The sequence below is a fragment of the Pelobates fuscus genome, chromosome 9 (genome assembly GCF_036172605.1).
Source record: "Pelobates fuscus isolate aPelFus1 chromosome 9, aPelFus1.pri, whole genome shotgun sequence".
NCBI classification, from domain to species: Eukaryota; Metazoa; Chordata; class Amphibia; order Anura; family Pelobatidae; genus Pelobates; species Pelobates fuscus.
Genome location: NC_086325.1, coordinates 66288031 through 66307797, shown reverse-complemented (window position 1 = coordinate 66307797; position 19767 = coordinate 66288031). Strand labels below are relative to the sequence as shown.

Genomic DNA, 19767 nt, shown 5'->3' with positions numbered 1-19767 from the left:
TATATAAATACCAGTGATGATAATAATCATAATACATCCCTTTATGTTCATCCAAGAAAATGTCCGGACAGAGTTAAGCATTTGCTTATATTTTTGCCGTTCACCCCTTTTCACGTCCCTGTTTGACATAGCTGGTCTTGCATAAACAAACAACATAAAAGGATGACTATTTGTAACTTATTTCGTAATAAAAAAGAAAAAGAAAAAAGAAAAAAATAGTAAGTTTTTCTAAGTAAAAGGAGGTCAATTCATTGCATGAACCTAAGAAGGGGGGCATCTGCACAGTCAGACCAAAACAGCCAGGTGAAGAAGACCTGATTATTCCACAAATATAATTTCTCACTACATTCCACAATTTACTACACTATAGTTAAAAATTACCAGGAACGTTTGGCTGAAACAAATACAGAATCCTCAGCTGACCACACACAGAAAAAGTCTTACAAATCTAAACTACAGCTGAGCAGAAACTAGGATTTTATCTCTACAAATTGATTATTTTTTTCCAACCTAGCCATGCATTCTTCCATTATCTCTACATTACCACCCCCTACAGACCCAGGAGTTCAGTTCACGTGATGGCAAATTGGCTTTAAACTGTTCTCCATTTCACAAAACATATGTTCAACTCAAGCTTCCCAGAGGCCAGGGATAAAATGCAGGAGTTCAGCTCCCCAAACTACAATGAAAGTTTGAAACTCCACCAAGGCAATTATCTATCAATTTTACTAGTTTTTACAGATGAATGAAAGAGCCTGATCACATATATTTGCACGTTCAAAATTTAAAGTCAAAGTATAGGGGCGCCAGGCTAGATGCGACCACTATAATGTAATCTATGACACAGATAAATTATTAAAAATACAATACAAGAAAACAAATATTTAGTTTTTGCTTTTTGTGCAAATCCTTAGAGGGGAAAATCGCCTTAACCCCCTCCACCCTCCAGGAAGTAATGTTGCTGAAAAGTCTTTCCTTCTGGCCAGGGCAAGGATTTTTTAGCTACACAGGCTAAGATGCATTTTACATACAAGCACACAGAGACATACATACATCCACAAACAGTCACAAGGTACAGACAGGTCCCTGGGGTGCATGCTGTCCAACTCTGTGGAGTCTTGGGCGCCAGCCACGCTGTGTGGTACACAAGGAGCAGGGATATGATGTCATTCATATCCCCGCCCCCTCCACACAGCTTGCGGCAGACACGAGTGTAGGAGGCTCCTTGGGCGGCAGTAAGAGGCTGGACTGTGCTGAAGAAAGGCGGTTGCGCTCAGCCACACTTCAAAAAGTAACCGGATGGACGGGAGAGCAGAGTGCTTCCCTCCTGCCGGACAGCCTGACATTGGGCCCCCTTGGTCAGTCTGCCCTAAGTTGGCCGCCTGACGGTAGCCCAGCTCTGGTTCTGGCCTATTGAGCCTGAAGTGTTGGACAAGTTTAAGACGACATTGCAAGGGTTAAAATCTAGATCAGACACTGGCTGTTTAACACACTTTGCAAAGATTAGAAATGTGACAGACACTAGCCCGAGTTAGAGGGACACTATAGTCACCAAAACTACAGCTAATTGCATGTTTGGTGAGTAAAATCATTCCCTTCAGGCTTTTTGATGTAAACAGAGATTTTAAGAGAAAATGCAGTGTTAACATTTACATGGTGAAGCATTGTGATTGGCTCAGACCACCACTTCTGATGATGTCAGCAGATATCAGGCAGGTCAGAGGCAGACAGGGCAAAGCCAGGAGCTGCAGACTTGAAAATAAGTAAGATTTTACTATATTTAGAGAGGCAAGAAAAGGGGGCTAGATGGTGGTTTTAACAGTATACAGTCAGGAATACACATTTGTGTTCCTGACCCTATAGTGTTCCTTTAATTCACACCTACAAATCTTTGAAACATTCTGTTTATATGCACACTGTATGGAAGGAGGAGTTGACTAGCAGATTTCAACCTCAGTTCTATGCAGACCAGAGGTTTATGAGACTGGTAATTCACTCAAAAAATTAAATAAAAAAGCTACAGTCCAACTCCCAAAATCTTTGCTGTGCTTATGGATTTTAAGAATGTAAACTCGTTTGTGCAGGATCCTCATCAACCTATTGTTTCTGTAAAAAAAATATTTTTTTTTTCTCATTTGTTGTTAAGAGTCCCCTTCAGTGGCGCTACGTTATAAGTTGGCGCTATATAAATGCTGATATAATATTAGGAATAAAAATTTTGACACTTTAACACAGGTTAGGTGGGCAGGACTGACAGGAAGCTGCGACATCACACACGGTTACATTAACTAGTAATGATGTGTTTTAGAATGCCAATGGGTAACTTAAAGAGGAACTAGGATACAAGAAGCTGCAATTTTTGTTTTTTTATTTATTTTTGCAAAAGCTACATACAATTGGGGGGGTGCACATGAATACATTATTTAGGACAAAACTACAAAATGTAAAACATTGCACTTGAAAGTGATATATCTCCTGACTTCTGGACTTTGAGGCATTAATATTCCCTGTGCGCTTGTTACACTATTTATATGTTACCATGGTAAAGATCAAGCACGGCCTAGACTGTCCTAACAATTTGGTCCTTAAAGACCTACTCTGACATGGAATGTCCTACTCGTTTAGTGACAGCATGGTTCTATTGAGCTCCCGCTGAAAAATATGCAGGACATTCCATGGTGGCATAGGGTCTACACGTACCAGATTGTGATGACAGCACTGAATGTCATTGTTGTTTAACCCACTAAGAATCACGCATTTGTTTTTACCCAAACTACAATCTGATATTTAAAGACTTCATAGCAGGAGAGTTTGCCGTGCATATTTAGAATTGTAAATACTATACTAACCCTGCAATGCAATGACTGTGATATTCCATTTTAGAGAAAGATCCTTAAAGATCAGATTATTAGGACAGCACAGAACCTTATTACTGTACACTATAGCAGTCATTTTCAAATGTGTGGCATCTCTGGTCACAAATGAAAACCAACTGAAGAGCTTGTGTGTAATGTTTATGATTTAAACATTGCCACAAAAGCACCAATGTCAATATAACAATGCTGAAAGGTTGCTATTGGGGTTCACCCTTGAAGGTTACAGTCCACCGCATCTTGAAGGCAGATACCCCTTTAAAAAGTTACTCAGAGCACCATGACAAATTTAGATTAGGGCCAGAGGTGGAATTCCACCATTAGCAGTGCCATTATCCTACCCTGAACGAGTATACTGAGCTGGCTAATGTCAATGCTATGCATGTTATGTGGCCGAGAGTAATCGGCTAAGGTTTTTCGGACACCGAACGGAATCAGCTTCTACAGTTCTGTAAAAGCTGAATGCACACCACCAGCCATTTTAAAAGCAGGGGGGCCAAGGTAGAAGGGCAAACTTGCAAAGCGAACCGAAGAACAGCAGGTTGAATTTGTTATGATGTATCGAGTAACCCTTACTGTGCAAAGTACACAGCTGCATCGCTACCCATTACACCTGTAATGGTAGACATTTAAGTGGTTTGACCAAAAAACATGCTCTCCCATTGCTAAACATACAAACCCTCTGCTGTGACTCACCTAATGTGGAAATTAATTCTCCAACTTTGCATGACAATTAAAAGATTAAAAGTGCTGGAAACAGATTGGTTCACTTCCTCATCAACCAGTCGGCAGCAGAGAGGAAGGGCTTTAGGCGTTTGTTAAACTACACTCAAAAAACTCTTTACATTATAACCCATGAGCTGTAGTGGTTATATTGCCCCCTTTAAGGAATGTTTAGCTCGGGAAATAACTTCACAAAGCTCTGTAGAGTTGAATATTTCAAGGCAAAACTAACCCTGCATACACGTTACATTATAAAGTCCACTTGGATTTTGTTTTAAGGTCAGAACAAAAGTCTATCTAGTTGCTCTAAATGTCAGTTCCTATAATATTTACTTTCCAACCACATTAATTACACACAACTTTGTTTAAGCAAACACAATAAAAGAAATCAAGCTTCTAAAGTTAATCTCTTTTCTGCCTGCAGTGTTTTGGGAACACACACAGCCTACAGCAAAATAATCTTTATGTCCTGATAACTAATAGAGGATATACATGATTGCGAGCACGGAGCAGTCTGGCTCTGATAGACTACTATTCGTAGCATTCCCTTCACAATTAGTGACCCACAAACTGCACACTAGAGCTGCTAAGGCTATTCACTCAAGTGAGAACTGTATGGACTTCAAAGTTAATTCAATATTCTTCAATTTAGCTACTTTGTAATACACATTAAATTCCTGACAATTCTAACTTTTGTGAATAAGCTAAAAACCGAATTAAAAAATTTTATGTCCAAAAAAAAAAAAAAAAAATGAAAAATTCTACAAGTGCACCATGTTTTTCAGTTCATTTACTTTGGCCTAAAACATTGAATTTCTACTATACTGAAAAAGTTACAGTGATAACGATTTATGAAAATGCAAGATTAAGTGGTATGCCATTATCAATTAACCCCTTAAGGACACATGACATGTGTGACATGTTATGATTCCCTTTTATTCCAGAAGTTTGGTCCTTAAGGGGTTAAGAGGCTCTGTATAGATAATGTTATCAGGAGCCGAAGATAGTGCTGCCCCATAACATGGCAGTGCCAACAAGGACGGATTTCAGATATATATACATTCATTCTCACAGGCCTTCCCTAAACAAGTCAGAACCACAATGTATTCCCACTTGTGGATACCAAAAATAAAAATGGTCAAAATTTTGGGCATGTCTCAGAATGAAACAAAGTGTTTGTAATGAACGAACAAATAAATTGAAAAAAAGTATGCTGAAATAACCAAATTAGATGCACAGCCAAATGTAATCATTTTAGTAATGTGTCACTGCTGGCCTAATTTTGGGCATTTTGTAATTTACCACTGGTCACTGTGTAGATAATAAACCTTAAAACGGTGTTTTACATATCAACACAAATGATATCTAACAAAATAAAATACAAAGGAAACAGTTCAAATATTACTGCCTTTCTAAGTACAGCCATTTCCTTGGTGGAGTTCTGAACTTCACAATATAAAGTGATTTTATATTCACCACCCAACACCAAGGGACTTGTGGGCTTAGGAATAAACTAGTTTCAGGGCTGGACTCACATACTTTAATATAAACATAAGTGTTTTTAGCAGGAATAAACCTTAAACTCTACCATTGTCATGGGGATGATAGATACAAACCATTAAAAGGGTTACAGCTGTATATACAGGAAGTTACCATTTAAATAAAAAAAATTTGCAAAGTGAAATTATCGATTTCCTTCTTATCATAAAAATATGCATGGCCTCTGTCAGCGAGCGCGCCTCTGTCAGCGAGCGCGCCTCTGTCAGCGAGCGTGTGTGGGTCAATATTGAAATGACAGCGTTTACATTGAATAGCCTGCAGGGACATACTTTACTCACAAGAACATTAAGATGTAGTTGTACTGGTGACTATAATGTATTTTTAAGTACCCCATGCTGTAAAAAATAAAAAAAATGTAGGTGTTACTTGGGACACCTCCTGCACCTACACCAGGATTTAGGAATTACACAGTTGTGTCTACAGTGTTTTTAGAAAAAGAAAAAAAAAAAACTCCTTAGACAACTGAGTAATCCCTAAATCCTGGACAAGTAGGGGGACCTTGAGGACTGGTTTGGGAACCACTAGGTTAGGGTATAGTATGTTATGTCGAGTGTTTTTGGTTTTGTTTCTCTATAAACCCACTTTTTGACCCTCCAACCTGTAGTGTTTCTCTTTTTGCTCCAGTAACACAGCTGTACATTAGGTCATCACTTGTGTTGTGCTCATAAACCACTGCTGTAGGATATACCGTAATCAACTCTGCCACATAAAATTAAGAAAGTATCACGACTGGATGAGTCACCCGTGATCTGGTTAAAGTGCACTGCAGAAACTGGAATTCAAAGTTCCTGAATATGCTGTAAACGCATTTAAAATCCAAAACAGATGGGTCATTTCTAGCCTGGAGCGTCCCTTTAACGCTGCTCGGCCAGTCCCTTTAAATTCTCAACTGTGTCTGGATAGAAAGGCTTTCTAACAATGTTCCAGTCACAGGATCTAATAAGAGCTCCAGAGACGCAGGCTTTATGTCTTGATAAAGATCTTGAAAGGACTAAACACGCATCACATCATAAATCTCTTATTGCACAACAATCCCCTGTAAGTAATCCCTTTCCATGGGTGGCAGAACTATGCAGCCACCCAAACCAAGGCTAATTTGTCATGTTTAAAGTGTCCTTAAAGCAAAATGCAAGTCACATGGAGCAGAGAAGGAAGATCACAGCGTGGATAAGGAGCATCCATTTCTTATCAGAGCAATTACTGCAAAAGGCAATAATTTGACAATAGGTTGGATTGGATAAAACAACTGCTTACTCTGGCAGAAATAGCTTTGCATCCTCTGAAGTCTCTGCCAATGATAGCAAGCCTCCCACTAGCTGGAAAACTCAAAGCAGTTACTGCTAAGTACCCGATTAACACTGCAGCTCACTAGAATTCTACAACCATTTGTGATTTGAAAGCAAAAAAAAAAAAAAAATGAAAATTCTGGCAAAAAAAAAAAATTAACAAAAAGTCATTACCTACAGTTATTGCTAAACCAAGTAGATCAAAGGTCTCCAATCTCCTAATCAAAACTATTGCTTGATTTTTAACACAGAGTAAGAGGGAATGTATATATATTTTTGTAAAACTAAACAAAAACACACACACCATCTAATTGCTTTCGAAGTTAACAATGCCGATAGACACTAAAGAAGTAGACAGGAAGACAAGTGGCAAATCTTTGTCAAAAACAAAGCCCCTATTCCAAAGTATTAAACACCATTCAATGAATAGAGATTCCTATGTAAATAGGCAGACTGAGTGGACATATAAAAAGGTAGTTAAGCCTGTTGAACAGTGCATCAATAGCCAAAGACTGTTTACAAGCACATACAAGGTTCAACAGCAGCTCATCTTTGCAGAAAAGCAGGGTAGTTACTTATAACCTAATGGGCCTCGGTAGTTACAATGCAAATGAAAAGTAGCAATTTAAAATAACAGGACAATTTGGAAAAGAATAAAAGAAAAAAAAAATTCCATTTACCAACAAATGGGGAAAACTATTTATTCAGCAGAGTAAGTCATACCTTATCCCTAGAATTGGTGCTTCACTACAAACCTCACAATTCCAAAGAATATGTTAATTGTAATGCAAGGACGCAGATTTTAGCATGTTTCCATTTAAGCTATTTTGGCTTAAAATTTGAAATCCAGAATGAATGCCTGACAAGTCACACTTTAGTGATAAACCATGTCAGACTTCTTGCTTCTTAAACAACTCATCACTTTAACATTTAGATATATAGAAAACCTAAAAAGCAGATCTGACATGAGATATCGAGAGCTAGATGTTTTCTATAATATCAGAGACAATTCAAATAGGAGGGAAAAAAAAAAAATCCACTAGCATTTTTATAAAGAAATCTCAAGGGACGGTTAATGCAGTGTCAATGTTAATACGTCGACATCCTTTTCACTTGATGACATGTAAATTACCCAAAAAAGCAAAATCTAGTGTCACCAATAAGCCATTTACACATTTGCATAATTACTTACGGTACCTAGAGATGAGTGTCTTTGCTCCATTAACTCAATCAATAAGGCTGATTGTTTCTACCTTTCCAAGATAACCACCCCCCAATAATGGAAAAAAGATTAGCTAATGGAATGCTCTCCTGCAGAGTAGGAAAGAAAGGTGTACTGATGGCTAAAGAGACAAATGCCACAATCACTGTTCTACCAAGCAATTATTCCTCATGTAGAACTGATGACAAAAACAAGATATCGTAACGACTTAATTATCATGCAAATTACAATGCTTGCATATTAGACATACTGAAACAAAGTCAAAATCCAACATTTTAACCATTTGTTAGAACGAAGACATACATACGCACATAAAAATATACACACATACAGCAGACACACACGGCACAAGATTTCCACTTGCCAGTAGTTTTAACCTCGTCAAATTTTAAGCCTTGTCCAATACAATACTAGCACACACACACACAACTTTTGGTGACAGTTGTTTTAAATACGGTAGGTCTATATCCCAATTCCATATAAGCTATCCGGTGATAGTGTATCATTTTGTCTACAGAAAACTGCATGATTTAATATTTGCTCCCTAAAAGGACACTGGGTTTGTTATGACAGAATGCATCACTTAGATTTTCCTACACCCATACATCTAAATAAAACCGTGCTTAAAAGGCACGGCCAAATGGATTCATCTGAAATGAACTCTTTATAGCAACACTGAGCTTTGTGCTTTTGAAATTAATATTTACAAAAAGCTTTAGTAAAGTCAGCCAAGCATTGCCCACGATGTGAGATCAAAATCAAAGAGATGCAGCATGTATAGGACATGCAGAGTCTGCGATGCTATGGGCCGTTGGCCTATTAGCATCTAATGCAGTGTGGCAGAGCAAGTGTTAAAATGGTGTTGCAGGGCAGATTAGGCAGGTGTGAGTTAAGGCAAGCAGGTTTTGGCTGCAGGTAGAAAGGAATATTATAAAAGGGGCAACATTTCACTATAAAAAGTAATCCCCTAAGTAAAAGTAAACCCTGATTAAAATCAGGTATTCACCCAGCAGCTCATAGAATGACTGACCAAGCCATGACATGTGCGGTAAAATGGCCATATGTAAATAATGGTTTCCCACAGTTTAATATCTATGTAAACCATGCAACAAGTAGCTTTCAGCAGAGGCACATGTGCACCAAACCCAGTTGTTGAGTTGGGTCCATAACGATGGCTATTCAGTAGTTTGTTGGCTACTTGTTGGGTGTAAAGGACAGAACTATGCACACAGATTAGAAGACAAACATAACCAGAACCAAGCCAGACAGCAAACAAGCTGTGTTTATAAAGGCCTTGGGTATTTACTGACATATACAGCCATCAATTATTTCTAGGCTAGTTTGTAAGTTTGTAACTTGCAATTTACCAGAAAGTGCCTTGTTCATTTATTCACATGCTGACTGTAATGGCAGTCTTTAGAAATCATTGAACATGTGCTCATGGAGAGCAGACGGCACTAAAAGAGAGCATATGTATGAAAAGTGCATTTCAACCCAGCCCTCAACAAAAATACCAAATGTTCTGGTTGCATTGAACATCACTGTGAGGCACTGTGCTTTTGCATATGTAAATACTCATTATCTTTAGTACTGAGGGGAAAAGGCATAAAAATGAACCGTAATCAGTTTTTTTTATTTGTATTTTTTTTTTTTTAAATACAAATATGGACTTGCCAGCAATATTAACATGGAGTGTACAGAATCTACAATAAAGGAACACTACAACTTGAAAATATACAAAGATTGCCTTAGTACAAATTATCTTCTAGTCTCCCTAACACGATGCTTTTGAATGACTGATAGCCATCCATGTCACTGCAGCCTGTTTCCCCATAATGCTCAGCTGAGGTTAAAGTAAACGTAGCCATCAACAGCTGGAATTACATTGTAGCCAGAGGTTTTCATTGTGCCACTTTGCAGATACAGAATATCTATAAAATATTAAATATTTTCTGCATTTTTTATTATTTTTTTTGCCTGCTTACGCAGAGCACTGACTGGTGTTGCTAACATCGGCCAATCACAGAGATACAGGACGTTTAACATTAGTTACACCAATCACAGCTCTGCATAAGCAGCCAATCAAAAGGTATCGTTCAGTTCAGTGACAGACATTCTCCTCAATAGCAGGTTAGAGAAGGGAAGACTAAAACAGGCTGAATCCATCACATGAGAGGTAAACAGGAAGTGTTAGTCTGTTGCCCAGATGTAGTTACCTCATAAATAATAATAATAATAATAAGAAGAAGAAGAAATATTCACAGCAAAAATAAATGGGGAAAAAAAACAAAACACACACACACACACATATATATTATATATACGTACACTATATGGACCAAAGAAGCAAAAGTATTGTGACAAATCTTAATTTTGGAATTCAGGTGTTTACATTAGACCCATTGACTCTGGTGTATAAAATAAAGCCATGCAATTTGCATTTATTTACAAACATTTGTGAATAAAATAGGTAATTCTGAAGAACTCTGAATTCAAGCATGGCACTGTGATAGGATGCCACCTTTGCAATAAGTCAATTGGTGATATTTAATCCCTGCTAGATATTCCACAGTCAAATGTAAGTGGTATTATTGGAAAACTGGAAATGTTTAGGAAGAGCAGAAACTCCGCCACGAAGCAGAAGACCACGTAAAGTCCCAGAGCGTGGTCACAGAGTAGTGAGGTGCGTGGTTTGTAAAAGTTGCCAATGTTTTGCTGATTCCATATCTGAAGAGTTCCAAACTTCCACTGGCATTAACATCAGCACAAAAACTGTGCGGTAGGAGCTTCATGGAATGGGCTTCCATTGAGGAGCAGCTGTATGAAAGCCTCACATCACCAAGCACAATACAAGTGCTTGAGTGGACTCTGGAGCAATGGAAAAGTGTTCTGGAGTGCCAAATAACACTTGCATGTTTAACAGTCTGATAGGCTATTCTGGGTTTGGCAGATGCAAGGAGAACGTTACCTGCCTGACCGCATTGCGTCGACTGTAAAGATTAGTGGATGAAGGATAATGGTATGATGTGTCTGTTTTTCAGGGACTGGGCTCAGGCCCTTACTTACAGGGAAAAGAAATCTTAATGCTACAGCATACCAAGACAATTTGGACAATATTATGCTTCCAACTTTGTAGGAACAGTTTGGGGAATGTCCATTTCTTTTCCAGCATGACACTGTCCCAGTGGATAAAGCAAGGTCCATAAAAGGCATGGTTGGAAGACTTTGGTGTGGAAGAACTTGAATGGCCCACACAGAGTCCTGACCTAAAACCCCTTCTAACACATTTGGGATGAAATGGAACAGAGATTGTGAACCAGGCCTTCTCGTCCAACATCAGTGCCTCACCTCACAAATTCTCCAAAATCTTGTGAAAAGCCTTTCCAGAAGAGTTGAAGCGGTTATAGCTGCAAAGATGAACCAACTAGATATTAATGTCTATGTATTTAGAATGAGAAGTCATAACACTCCCTGTTGGAGTGTAATGGTAAGGTGTCCCAATAGGTCCATGAGGTTAATTACTATTATGAGGTTAATTATTTTAGTCCTTCAGGAGTTAAGGCATGTGTTTATATTATTGCTTATCATGTAAGCAGCTTATCGAAAATAAAAATAGTATATACACACACACACACACACACACACACACACACACACACACACACACAAAAGCTGGTTGGACATCATTATAGTTTGAAATGTGTCATTAATGAGAAAGGGTTACAAAAATAAAACGTTGTTGGGATACATGGGCAGCTAACCAGAGAAGTAACAATGAAGATTACTCCATTATCTATTTTAGCAGCCTAAAGGTATTTGCTTGGGTCTGTCTGTGTTGTGACAGTGCCCTAGATTTGAATGGAATGCCTGTACCATACTGCATTTTTAAAGTAGTCAGTCATGCATTTTTAGTTTTTGTTGAATGTGGTGTGAAATTGCACGGTGTGAGCTGAAGTTCTTGGTGGTCCCCTCAGGATTCAGGCTAAAAAGGCATCTCCTTTGTTCCCAAACAGAATGCAGTCCAGTAGGGTCATTGTAAATATCCAATAAAAGCAGCGTTAGGAGGGAGAAACAAAAAAACAAGACATATAGTGTGTTGAGGATTTTTTTTTTTTTGGTAGGGTTTGAACACTTAAGCCACTATTACCAACTGAACGTAACCGAGTCATAAAGAAGCAGTCTCTTATTTCAGTTGGTAGCCATTTGGGAAATACGAGTAGTACGAATTACAGTAGTGAGCGAAGACTACCAGCAGATTTTATATCCAAAACCCTGGATTATTTGAAATTAACATTTACTTTATTGAATGCATTCCACGCTATTTAAAATTAGTAGATGCAGTCAGCAAGAAAAAAAAAAAAAAAAAAGTTTTCCCCACCCAAGTTCAAAAATCAAAACCCAACATTCGTAAATACCGTTGGCAAGATGAGGAGCAAGGCCACATACCCAGACAAGTATATAACGGCCTCGTCCAAACGTGGATCAATTGATGCATTATGGTGAGGAAAGAAGCACAAGACTTTCCAGTGCTTACACATCCCTGGTATGAAGGGAGCCATCCAAAATATTACCGAAAATGTAAACTGTTCTAAAACCAGGATTTCCTGAGCAAAAACTGCAATTAGCACAAGATGTCCAAGTGACAGAGCCAACAAACATCACTAGGCTCTTCCATCCAGGCAAAACCTTGTTCCCCAGGCGTGTATCAGGAGACCCAGTAATGTTAACAATTTGTCAAAGTAAGAAATACATAAAAGTAAGGATATCTGTGTAATCATTTTTTTAAAAATCTACCATGTCCACGTTTTTCTGCCATTTACTCAAGCCACGTGCTAATTTCTGTAGTCCCACACAGTATCTATATGTAACCAGCTAACAAGGGGAAACAAATTGATCCTGTCCCATGTGAGAGGAAAGTACTTTTTTAATACAGTGATAGCTATTTTATTGCATACACATTATGTTTAATAAAATTTATCTAATTTGCTTTTGAAAAAGCCTTGGTTAAGGCATTTAATGCAAATCGCATAACATTTACCATAATTCCTATTGCATACCATGCAGCTATGGAAGCTGAATGCTGTGAAAACCCAATTTGGCCACAGTGTTTAATGCAAATGAAAAAAACAAAACAAATAAAATAAAAAATAGGACAGGCCCCGTTTAGCACAAGAGAAACATGTCTCTTGTTATAAAAGCCTACAGAACAGCAGGCAGCCAATAGAAACGGGTTACATCAGTTACACAATTGCAAGCAGGAGGTATGCAGCCAGTTTGTTGAAAAAAAAAAAAAAAGGCCTTTGTAGAATGAAAAAATATTTGCCACATTGTAGAGATGTTTTTAATGCTTAATTCAGAAGTTTCCCCAATAAAAAGTGTTTTTTTTTTTTTGGAGGGGAGGTTCAGGTCTTTTAAAGTAACATTTGTTAACTTTTATTCTGACAAAATTCTTCCTGTAAATGATATTCCCACCTCAGCTACATAGCTTCTCAGAATGTCGGGAAATTAGCCATTTTCAACCCCCGCTTTGTAAATATGCACACAGTAATCTGACCGCTTTGCATTTAAATTAGGACAATGAAAGAATGAGCTAATCAGTCCAAGTACAATTCATTGGCAGCAATGATTACCCAAAGTAGAAACATATTGCAACCTTACCAGGGATTTTATGCCCTGCGTTCTCAACAAGTTTCTGAATAAAGTCCAGCACTATGCATCTTAATGTCTTGCCAGGGCTACAGCGACCGTCATTGGCATATGGCCAATGTCCGCCTATTCAGCCACAAACAGTTGAAATATTAGTGCATGTGTATCCTTAAATAAACCTCATAACATCCATCTGATTATTGAATTAGCTGAATGATTATTAGCAAAGGCTCATAAAAAGTATAAAAAAAAAAAAAAAAAAAAAAGCAGATGATCACTAGTAGTTTAATACTAAAAGGGTTAATGGTGACAGGACCCCTTACTCTTCCACCCTAGAGATTAGCTTTTCTTCATTTGCATTAGCATCTCTAAACAAAAGGAGATTTCAGTTTCCTGTAATTACTCTTTTCAGATGTGTCTAATAGCATTTGAAATTTATCCTCAGGCCAAAAAAAAAAAAAAAAAAAACTAGTCACAAATACACCATTCTCATGGGTATGTTCACACCAAAGTGGTAAAAAAATAAAACACCATGTTTAATTTGTGTTATAAAACTACACCATAATTAAACAGAAAGCTCTGACGTTAATTATTCTCAAAATGCTTTCCCCTCTTGCTCAGAGTGCAGGGACTAGGCACATTTTTCTCATTCTGAAGTCACAAATATTTCTGTGCAGCTCAGATCAAATTTCTCTTGTAGAAAATTCAGCCTCCCTAACTTGGGCAGACAAAGACAGAAGAGAAGGGAGGGGGGGAGCTTGTGTGCAACCTTTTAGGAGGCTCATAGTGGAAAGCCAGAAAGCACTGACACTGTTGTATGGGGTGCACAAAGAGGGTCATTTAAAGATCACAGCTGCCTGCAGCTCTTAGCTGTATAACAGACTGCAAAAAGTAGTTGCAACAGATATTTCTGTCTCTTTTACAGGGATGAACATTTTTCACACCACTTTAGTGTTTCACTACTTTGAGGCTTCCTCAGTTCTCCATTTCTGGATCAATTAATACTAAACGTATCATATCTGTTTTAGCCATCCTCTGAGTTCCAGGGAATCCTCATAAGGCCAAGGGAAATCTGAATGTAAATGCTCTAGAATGTCAAGCTGCCATGCTATTGAATTTGGGTGATTTATCCTATTGTCACCAACAAAATGGTAGCCACTTTTGTTAGTTTAAATGCACGTGTGGTCCTGGTTACCTCCTGTTTTTACATCTAATGTTGTGTTGTCACTAAATGCCTAAATGAGTTGTTTACCCATATTACAACACTGTGGGAAGTGTTGGTGTTTTAGAAGTAAAATTACTACAAGGCAGGGATTAGCAAGAGGCATTGAAACAATATTAAAAAGTTGTACAGTCAAAGTCCCTTAAGGACCAAACTTCTGGAATAAAAGGGAATCATGACATGTCACACATGTCATGTGTCCTTAAGGGGTTAATGAACATATATAAAAAAAAAAATCTTTAATATATTTGTTCAGCAAATCTAGGTGAACTGCAATACATAGGCAAAAATATTATTTAGAAAAAATCTCAAACCTTTATTTGCCAAAATGTAGCTGTTGTGATGTAAATTTGTGGTAAAAAAAAAAAAAACATTCCCAGTGTAACGACAAAGTTGCAAACAGTGCACGCGGATAGTATAGTATTGACATTTTCTGTAGTACAGTAGACCAATGTGACGATAACAACACAAGAATGTGACAATAGAAAAGCAATGTAATGTTTTGTTCATTCTGTGTGTCCTGGAAATCTTAGACTTCATAGGTGTTAACAAGGCACCACTGTATTCTGGCCTACACAACATTAACATTTCTGTAGTGCTTAATGTACTTTATGAGGCCTGGCAGCAAAAATAATAAGCACTCAAAGCAAAACACAGAAAGAAATAAAATAATAAAAATAATATATATATATATATATTATATATATATATATATATATATATATATAATTTTTTTATATTTTTCTTAGATTACAACACAAGAATATATAGAGAACAGAAATTATACTTTGTCTCTTATTTGGATCTTCATAAAAAAAAATACAAATTTACAGATTCTGAAACCCAAAGACAGATGCTTAGAGGGTAATGGGTCAGCTTGATAGAACCTATCCGATTTTAAATGTTTCACTCAGAAATCAGATGCCCATCAACTACTGCTGGGTGACTCTTCCTCTTAAACTTACAAAAGGTGATCAAAACAAGATACAACAATAGTGTCAATCGTCCTCAAAAACAGCAAATCATTTCTTAATAAACACACTGATAAAATGTAATAGAATTCACAATATTAAGCATAAAAGCTCGTGAATAATAAGTAATTATAACCTGTGGCCTTTTGAAGACAGCTACAATAATGTTCAACCAACCACACAACTGGAATACCAAAAGTTAGTCATCACTAGAGAAGGGAATATTACTTGATTTTAAAAAAAACAAAAAAAACAAAAAACACCTAATAGATTTTAGAATCAATAGGGGTGGGCAACACAACCAAAAAAAAAAAAAGAATATCTACAGCAGCAGCATATAGATGTACATATGCTGTGACAAGCCTACCAGCATGCGGAGAATCCATATGCTGACGATGAACAGAAAGGTTGCCTAACAAAGCAACACAGGATTTTTACAATATTCTTGTAATTTACTGAAATAAAAGCACTGCGTGTGTAATTACATTTATTGTTATAATACAAAAGGATATACTATTCCATTTTAACAGTTATTACAATGCACCAGTGACAGATTATTGACAAGCATAAATAGCAGGCCTTGGTAGAACTGCAAATGATCTGGAAAAGAACATGCCCAGATCATTCTCAATTCCACATGGAATCAACTAACAGCAGGTGACAAAATTTTGAATAGACTTGGACCAACAGATCAATCTTTTCCTTATCTAAAATAAAGCTAATCAATTAAAGAAAGAGCAAGCTAAGTGTAATTGAAGAGCTGCAATCACCATATGGGACAGTTCGATAGTCTGAAGAACCCCTGAGGTGTGCCTTCTAACAGACTTTGTACCCAAAGATAGATCACAAAAGGATTGCATTTACTATCTAGAAAATTGTGGCAACTGGAAAATGTACATTTACTAAAATAAAATATATAATAATAATAATAATAATAATAATAATAATAATAATAATAATAATAATAATAAAATTGGACAGAAGGAACACATTCATATCTTATTGTGGCCTTAATTTAAACAATTTAAAACTGTTGAAAACAAAACAAACAAAAAAAAAGTATGTTTGAAAGGCTTAAATGTTAAGCATCACTTTTATCCCATGTAAGGCATTATTCAGACAGCCAACCAATTAATAGCTGAAGTGGCAGGTAAAGGGTTACACGGATGCTCTAAATGCTTAACCCATTACCTTTCATAGGTCTGCTGCTCCCATTACCAGCACAGTAACTTGTCTAAGTCTGTTCCTACAAATGCCAGCCACTTAACTATGCAAAAGGAGCTAGATGAAGATTTCTGCACGCATGAATTGTATTTGTGCTGTAACTGTACACACTCTAAATGTATGTGTGAGATGCACACTACATACATTACTTTGCCAGGTACTATAAAGCATTTGTAACAAAGCAAAAGAAAGTTGTAAAGAGGGAGGAGCATTAAACACATGCTTAAGCTCAGCTAACAATGTATTCTGGAAAAGGCAGCAAACTATATCAAAGTTCGCGCAAAGGTCCAACATATGTTGTTCCCCCTCCCCTATTATTCACAATGCAGTCTTTGGGTGCTGAGAGTTGTAGTCCAGCAAGAGTTTCAGTTTGCCAAATGCTTATCCATGCTCTTGGATGACTGAATCCAAACCAACCCCTTATTTCCTGTGCTTCTGAGTCACTCAAGAGCTGCCTCAGGGGCTTAGCACACAGGCAAATTCTCTACTGGTATTCCTTTCTTACCTGGCTCCTCAGCCAGTAATAGGAGGGGGAGGATCAGCCTCACTTATAATGAATCACCATACACTTCATCACCATCTACATTGTTACTAACAAGTAGTGATACTGTACATAGTGACAACCCCCTCAAAGTAGAGTGGGGGCAAGTCACTGACATTCAGCAGACTGATTTACAGCAATGATTGCTACTCTTTGGCATGGCATTCCAGGTGTTCGAAACTCTGGAACTCCACATTCTCAGGCAGACTGGCCCAGCATCATGCAATACTTCATGCCAACATGCATTGCCCTCACTGGCTTAATACAGAGTACCTGTCTCATAGAGTAACTCTATTCTTTGTCAAATAACAGTGATGACTGACTTTGGAACCCCAAAGTGCTGTACATGGAGGGTAATTCACAAACATCTGAGGTGCCCAAGTCTTTTACAGACACAGTTAAGAACCCAAAATACAAAAACACACAAACTACTAATTCTTAGAATTCCAGCCTTCTTAAAACTCTGCTATCTCCCTGTAAGATCATATGCCCACGTGAGATCCCCTGCTAAATCCAATGCAAATCAAACTCCACATTGCCCCATGGGTCTCTTGTCAAGTCAATTCCCATCAAAATCCTTATAACCCAATGAAACCCCCACTTAAAAACCAATGCCCATTGCAGTCCATGATGTCCTAAGTGAATCCCTGCTACACCAATGCCCATTCAAGATCTATAACCCCCATGAAATTCCCTGTTAAACCAATGCCCACCCAATCCACTATTGCCCCCAGGATTCCCTTACTGAAACCATTGCCAACCCAATTCCACATTGCCCCCAGGGATCCCCTTACTGAGTGCTCACTCACCATTGATTTCATGGTAGGGTGCATCGTTTTGGTTGAAACCCTTGGAAATATAAAGTCTCCGGACCTCCACGCAACTTTTAGTCTTGAGATCAGCCCAGGCAGGGAGGCTGCAGACTGCTAGAGTGCAAACCAGCAGGAGGGGGGCAGCCATCCGGAGCATGGTGAGTGAACCAAGGCAAGGTGGACACACACAAAGGGTTCGAGGGAACGGGGCAGGGGGGAGTCCCGTGAACTGCTACAAGGCGTACCGGGAGTTATACAGCAAGGCAGGCACAGAGGGTGAGTATCAGATAAGCAATGCCCACTGACTGTCCCCTGGGCTGGTTCGCTCTCTGGTTTGCTAGCTGTGGCTCACACCGGCGACCTTTACTTGCCAGAAGAAGTTTGCAAAGTGCTGCTGGAGCCGTGGCTCTGCCCCTGCTGCCGCCTCCTGAGTGATTGGCCGCAGCGCTGCTCGCTTGCCCCCCTCCTCCTCCTCCTGTTTCCTCCTCCCAGTCTGTGTCCGGGGCGCACTCAGCATGGAGCCAGCACAGGGCGCGCAGGAAAACCAGGCGCATGGAACGCGCATGGAATGTTGGACTGGGAGAGAGCGAGAGAGAGAGAGAGCGCTCTGATTAACTCTTACCGTGCTAACCTACCTAAATTCCCCCTCTACACCTCCAGCGTGCTGTGTGTCAGCAAGCACTCACTGTGAGCGCTGGATAGGGATTGCTAGGGATATCTCCAGGGAATTGCACATTTAATTAGAGCCAAGTTTGAAATACAGCTCAATTTAGAGTTAGACAATTCTCAGTTTACAAATAACCCAGTGACTCGTTTCAGAAGTACGGACACAGTCCAGGCTTTCCAACAGTACCTGGGGTGTGTGTATTTGCTTTGGAAAAGTGTATAATGTGTGATTATTTGTTATTTTAATTAATTTGATTAGGTGAACATGTTGTCAAAAGAAGTATACCTTTTTTTTTTTTTTAATTAGTCCTAATGCTAGTTGAGCTTGGCAGAAGTTGTAGTTAACAGCAGCTGTAGTACAATAAGTTGGCCATCTCACATTAGTGTAAATATAGACATTAAGGCTGCAAGGCATATGAACAGCCCCAGATTCAGCAGGACCTTCTATCCCTAATAAGTACAGCATGAGCCCATCTTTAGATACATTGTGCAGTGTAAACTCAATTCACCCTCTTTTTTGGGGGGATGGTCCCTCCCACGCCATGCCATCATCATATCCCCTCTTGTCCAGTTCCACCCACATTCATACGTCCCAGTATTAGGAAGCATACCTTCTTTTTGTAGTGTTTAATTTTTATATATTATATTATTATAATTTTATTATTTACATAGCGCCATCAGATGTCATAGCGCTGTACAATGGGATACAATGAATACTACACTATCTGCTCTTATTTCAACAAACAGATCATCATGTGTTCAAGTCTCATTCGGAACAGAGAGTGAGGCCACAGCTGCCACACCGTGATGTAAAAAACATTTTTCATGGTTTGTCTCTGAACCGTGCAGTCCCGGGACGAAAGCATCCCAGCCTTCCCTAGACTAATAGGAGTTATTTTCACTGGCAGCGGGAGCCATTAATTCATAAACGTTCACACTAATAATATGCTGGGAGCAGAATTTGGAAGAGAGAGAATCACACTCAGAGGTTTAGTCACTAGACACAGAATGTACTGAATAC

General features: G+C 38.5%; 1 protein-coding gene across 1 annotated transcript in view; it reads right to left on the bottom strand.

Moving 5' to 3' along the window:
* Positions 1–18550, bottom strand: part of GPC4 (glypican 4) — a 99528-nt gene extending 80978 nt beyond the window's left edge. The window contains exon 1 of the mRNA XM_063432043.1: positions 18078–18550. Coding sequence (XP_063288113.1) covers positions 18078–18237 — 160 coding nt within the window. The 5' untranslated portion in view covers positions 18238–18550. The remainder of the gene's footprint in view (positions 1–18077) is intronic.
* Positions 18551–19767: the final 1217 nt, after the last annotated feature.